Raw genomic sequence first — 5,126 nt, forward strand, 5'->3', positions numbered from 1 at the left:
TCGGCCAATCACAATGCACTGGATAGCTGGCCAATCACAGCACACCTCGCTTTTCAGACCGATGAGCTTTGTAAAAATCGACGTGTTTCAGAAAGGCGGGGCATAGAGGAGAAACAATAATGTACAGTATGTGGAAAATAATGTGTTTTTTTAACCTTAAACCGCGTAAACACATTTCATTACACCAAATATACAAAATAATGTTATTTTTAGCAACATCATATGACCCCTTTAAACTGGGGAGTTTGGAAACTTGCAGAATGTTTTTTATTGCAGAGTAACCTCTCATATGTTTAACTATCAGGAACATTTTGGTTAGTGGGCAGTGGGGGACCTTAATAGCCTAAAAGGTTGAGAACTACTGTTCTAGTGTGTTTTCCCATTGCTATTTTGCCTTAAATTTATGAGATAAGTTGTCCTCTATGTATATGTGTTTACAGGGCTGGGCGTTGCAGCTAAAGGAAATTATTTAATATTTTCATGATATTTTTCAGCCTTGTTGATGTCTCTATATTATTATACTATTATTAACGCATATATTTTCTCTGGAATTACTTCTTTAAAAAAATCTTAATTTAAATGCAATAAAAAAATGAAAATATTTAATGGATATGTTACATGTAAAAATGTCATATTTAGAAAAAAGTAATGGAAAAATGATGGTGTAGCCAATTTTTAAATAGTCAATCTAAAAAAAAATACTGATTTACTGATTTTATTATATTTTTATTTTTTTTGATGTTAAGGTTTTAAGTCAGGAATTTAAAACTGGTTTGCAGTACTGATTTAAAGTCATTTGCGCTATTAACAATGTTGGTTAATTTTATATCACTAACAGAATGATAATAAATATATTGTAAATATGTTTCCTAGCCCTATTCGCATGTGTGACTTGATTCATTATTCAGCAGGGAATTATAACACATTGTATGCTTTTAGGTCCTCAGTCTACTAAGGTTCCTGGTAATTGAAAACCCGGAGAACAGCATGTTGAGAAATTCCATACCCCTGTTGGAGCCTTTTCCTGACCAAGCACACTTTAGAGATCTGAGAGCCGCCCAACACGCTCTCAAATACAGCTCAGGAGCCTTCACTCTCAGACAGGTCAATATTATAGTCTTTTTCAGAAATGCTGTGTAGACCCGCTTTATTTACATTTAGTCATTTAGCAGATGCTTTTATGCAAAGCGACTTATAAATGAGGACAATGGGAGCAATCAAAATCAACAAAAGAGCAATATGCAAGTGCTATGACAAGACTCAGTTAGCCTAACGCAGTACACGTAGCAAGGTTTTTTTTTTTTATTATAATAAATAAAAAGAAAACCGATATAATAGGAAAAAAATAGAGGAAGCTAGTGTTAGAGGCCTTTATACAGCTTTATTTACATTGTCATTTAGCAGATGCTTTTATGCAAAGCGACTTATAAATGAGGACAATGGGAGCAATCGAAATCAACAAAAGAGCAATATGCAAGTGCTATGACAAGACTCAGTTAGCCTAACGCAGTACACGTAGCAAGGTTTTTTTTTTTTATTATAATAAATAAAAAGAAAACCGATATAATAGGAAAAAAATAGAGGAAGCTAGTGTTAGAGGCCTTTATACATTATTTAACATCAAATGTTAAATGTTAAAAATCTGTTGCATTGTGAGATTACCATGAACTAAGTAGAAGTTGAAGTTAAGGATTGAATTTGAATTTAAGTCATTTGTAATTGTTTCATGATCATATTTTTCAGATCCAATTGACACAGGTGAACTAAGATATGCCTGAACATTGACAATTCTGCTCGTCCCTCCCGTTTTTCTGTCTATTGCAGGAAATTGAGCATTTTCTGTCTGTAACATCTTGTGATTCTTTGCCCCTGGCCCGTTTGGAGGGGTTGAAAGATCTAAAAAGGCAACTTCACAGCCATAAACAGCAGATAGGACAACTCTTGAAAGAATGCCATGGTCAGAATCACATTAGTGAGCATTTTTATGCAATTGTTAAATGTGCTTTAGCTCTAACCCTACTAGCAGTGTCCCAATGCTTCATGTCCATATCTGATATTTGTGTTTGTTTAGCTGATCCTGCCAGCTGTATTTTGGTGAAGCTGGTTCTTAACCTTCTTCAGCTTTGCAAAATCGCAGCTAACCATCCTGGTGGAGGAGACATCTTGAGTAAGTGTTTTTCAGTATTGACGTGCAATATAAGAAATGAACTGGCACGACGAGTGCAGTTTTTATGACGTGTTGATATATATTTTCCTGATGAAATTGCAGAAGGACATGTTGTCCTCCTTTTTTATGTGAACCATAATTTACTGTTTACATTATTAGCTGGAGGCAGGTGGAGCTTTTTATTGGACACAAATTACTAAAATGATACCAACTTATGTACCAATATCATTTTCGATTCTGATAGCACAGCAAGACTACTTTGTACTAGATTTAGTCATTAATTAAATAAGCTGTGTAGCCTATGTCTTTTTTTTTTTTTTTTTGTACTTTACCAAATGTTTTTTTTTTTTATAATTTACTCTTCAGAGGCTGCTGGCCGGTGCCTAGGAGAACTTGGTCCAGTTGACTTATCATCCATTGCCTTGCACCATGGGAAAGACCAGCTGTATGCTAGAGCAGCCGATTTGTTCCCTGACGTTCCTTTTCAGTGGATCTTCATCATCCTGAACTGCATGGACAATGCACTTACGCATCACAGGCACTTCATTACAACTTAATTATCAGATCATACACTTTTTCACACTTAGTCCTTGGATCAAGAAACTATTTCTAGACTTTGCTTTCTGATAGCAATAATTATGAATGCGCGTGCACCGATTAGACCATAATTCTGTGTCTTATCTCTTTTTATTTCAGTATTGCGGTGCGTCAGGCTGCTGGCATATGTCTGAAGGACATATTGGCCACTCAGTGTGGGATTGAATTTGGGGAAATGTATAAAAGCAAAAGGGACCCTTTGCTGGCATACCTAAACCCCTTTCGCTCTGCCAAGAAACGGGCAAGTCTTTCACTTTGGCATATGTCTAGATAAATTATTTTTATGGACACTTTTGATTCATACTGCACGCTAAATATTTGTGAACTGCTAAACCATTAATAATCAAATGAGTGAACGGATGTTTAAATAATTGCTAACATCAAAAAGAAAAGTTATCCATAAAGTGGTTCATTCCTTATAGCAGTGCTTCTCAAAACTGTCCTTGGGACCGCCCACCACTGTACACTTTGTATGTCTTTCTTGTCGGACGCACCAAATTGCAGTCTCTACTAATGAGCTGGTGACTTGAATTAGGTGTGTTATATAAGGGAGACATGTCCCGGGACAGGTTTGGGAAGCACTGCCTTATAGGATTTATCTGCTCTTTTATACAGGAGACCATTGTGAGTATGGAAGTGACCTCAGAGTCCAGACATAGGCTGGACAATTCTGAACTCTGGTTAGTGCAACCTGGTGGACACAAGGACTGGTTAAAGAACCTGTGTATGGCCCTGTTAGACAGTGGAGGTGTCCGCAATGAGGCTCTGCTTCTCACCAGGCCTTTATGTGAGGTACACTGACGAAACAGTAGCCATGCTGTATTTTGAGGATCCATTGTAATGGTTTTACACACGAGTATTTGTCTGACCCAAAGTGTCTGACCCAAAACAGAGTCTAAGTGAAAAACTATATTACTGCTGTAGGTAAAAACAGAATTTTGTCAGAGGATGCTGCCACTCTTTGTTCATGATATTCTTCTGGGAGATGTGGATGGTTCCTGGAGGCAGCTGTTATCCACACACATCCAGAGTTTCTTCAATCAGTGCCGCAGACCCTCCACACCCACCAGCCGCCCCACCACCCCCATGCTCTCTGATTCAGGTACAAAGCTATTTGATAGGAGCCGAAGTGTTGACTGTGACATAACAGCTTGGTCTGCTGCAATGCTGCCTTAATTTTCATTCCTTACAAGAGAATGTTTTTTTCTTCTTCTTTTTTTCCTGTTTTAACAGGGAACAGTATTGATGTTGGCAACCAGAGCCAGATAGACAAAACCTCACTCCGCAGCATGATGGCAGTCATAGACTATCTCAGGCAACAGAGCCGCCCAGTGGCACCTGGAAGGTTGGACAAGTTTTAATTTCTGTCAAATTCTGTGTATCCAAAGCAGTATATAATTCTAAATGTGATTTTTGAATATGCATGCACTCTTACTGCCACTGCTGAAAGTATAGGTGGGGTCACATTTATCATTCAGGCCCGGTTCTATGGGGGTGCTAGATGGTGCTAAGCACTAGGGCTGTCAAAAAAATTTTTTTTGAATATCGAATATTCGTCGAATTTAAAATAAAAATCCACATTTGAATGCAAAAACTTTGCATTCGAATTTTAGGTGTGCGTCAGGCAGCCTTATCAATGGCACACGAGATGCGATGACGATGTAAGTGTCGTTGCATTTTAATGCTTTTTTAGCCTATCCAGTGGAACCCACTGGATGCGGCGCTGCTACGTTGTTCATTCAAAATATTGCGGGAAAAGGGAACATCAATGCAGAGAAGATGTTGTTTACGTCAAAACTGAAACCAAGCCGTTCACACAGAACACATATGTATCGCATTTTCTAGAGGGACATCTATCACCGTTGCACTCGCGCCTCGCACAAGAGAGCCACATGTTTAGAAAGCCGTGTAAAATTAATGCAAGTTCAACTTTTAAAAAACATATCTCGAGACTTCATGGCGGTTTTTCCCCATCCCACCGTATCTCATGTTTTTAAATGAAAAAAAGTAGTCTTTATGATTGGTTTTCAGTCCTTTATATTAAACTGTACATACATGCATGATGCTGTTTTGTTTCTAATTGTTTACGCAACTTCATTAATTATATATGGTTTACAAACATTATTTTAAACATTATGCACTTTTTCCAAAGATAGTCGTGTTATTTTATTGTTTGAAGAAATGTGCATTAGTAATATTTGGTTCGATGCGCCCTCTTGTGGCCTCAGGAGAGAAATTATAACTCTAACTGAAATTATGCCTTTTATATTTGAATATAATTTGAATATTGATAATATTTAAGTAAAAAATTCGAATTTAGTTTTTCAGCCATTTTGACAGCCCTACAAAGCACCCTCAGATG

General features: G+C 37.4%; 1 protein-coding gene across 1 annotated transcript in view; it reads left to right on the forward strand.

Annotated features, from left to right (window-relative positions):
- The window catches only part of atm (ATM serine/threonine kinase), a 55,708-nt gene that overhangs the window by 21,590 nt on the left and 28,992 nt on the right, over positions 1-5,126 (forward strand). The window contains exons 25-32 of the mRNA XM_016443396.1: positions 940-1,104; positions 1,825-1,957; positions 2,072-2,167; positions 2,534-2,705; positions 2,864-3,005; positions 3,380-3,556; positions 3,689-3,866; positions 3,998-4,109. Of these exons, the coding sequence (XP_016298882.1) occupies positions 940-1,104; positions 1,825-1,957; positions 2,072-2,167; positions 2,534-2,705; positions 2,864-3,005; positions 3,380-3,556; positions 3,689-3,866; positions 3,998-4,109 (1,175 nt within the window). The remainder of the gene's footprint in view (positions 1-939; positions 1,105-1,824; positions 1,958-2,071; positions 2,168-2,533; positions 2,706-2,863; positions 3,006-3,379; positions 3,557-3,688; positions 3,867-3,997; positions 4,110-5,126) is intronic.

This window comes from Sinocyclocheilus anshuiensis, unplaced genomic scaffold, assembly GCF_001515605.1.
Source record: "Sinocyclocheilus anshuiensis isolate Anshui unplaced genomic scaffold, SAMN03320099.WGS_v1.1 scaffold1421, whole genome shotgun sequence".
In the NCBI taxonomy this organism is placed as follows: Eukaryota; Metazoa; Chordata; class Actinopteri; order Cypriniformes; family Cyprinidae; genus Sinocyclocheilus; species Sinocyclocheilus anshuiensis.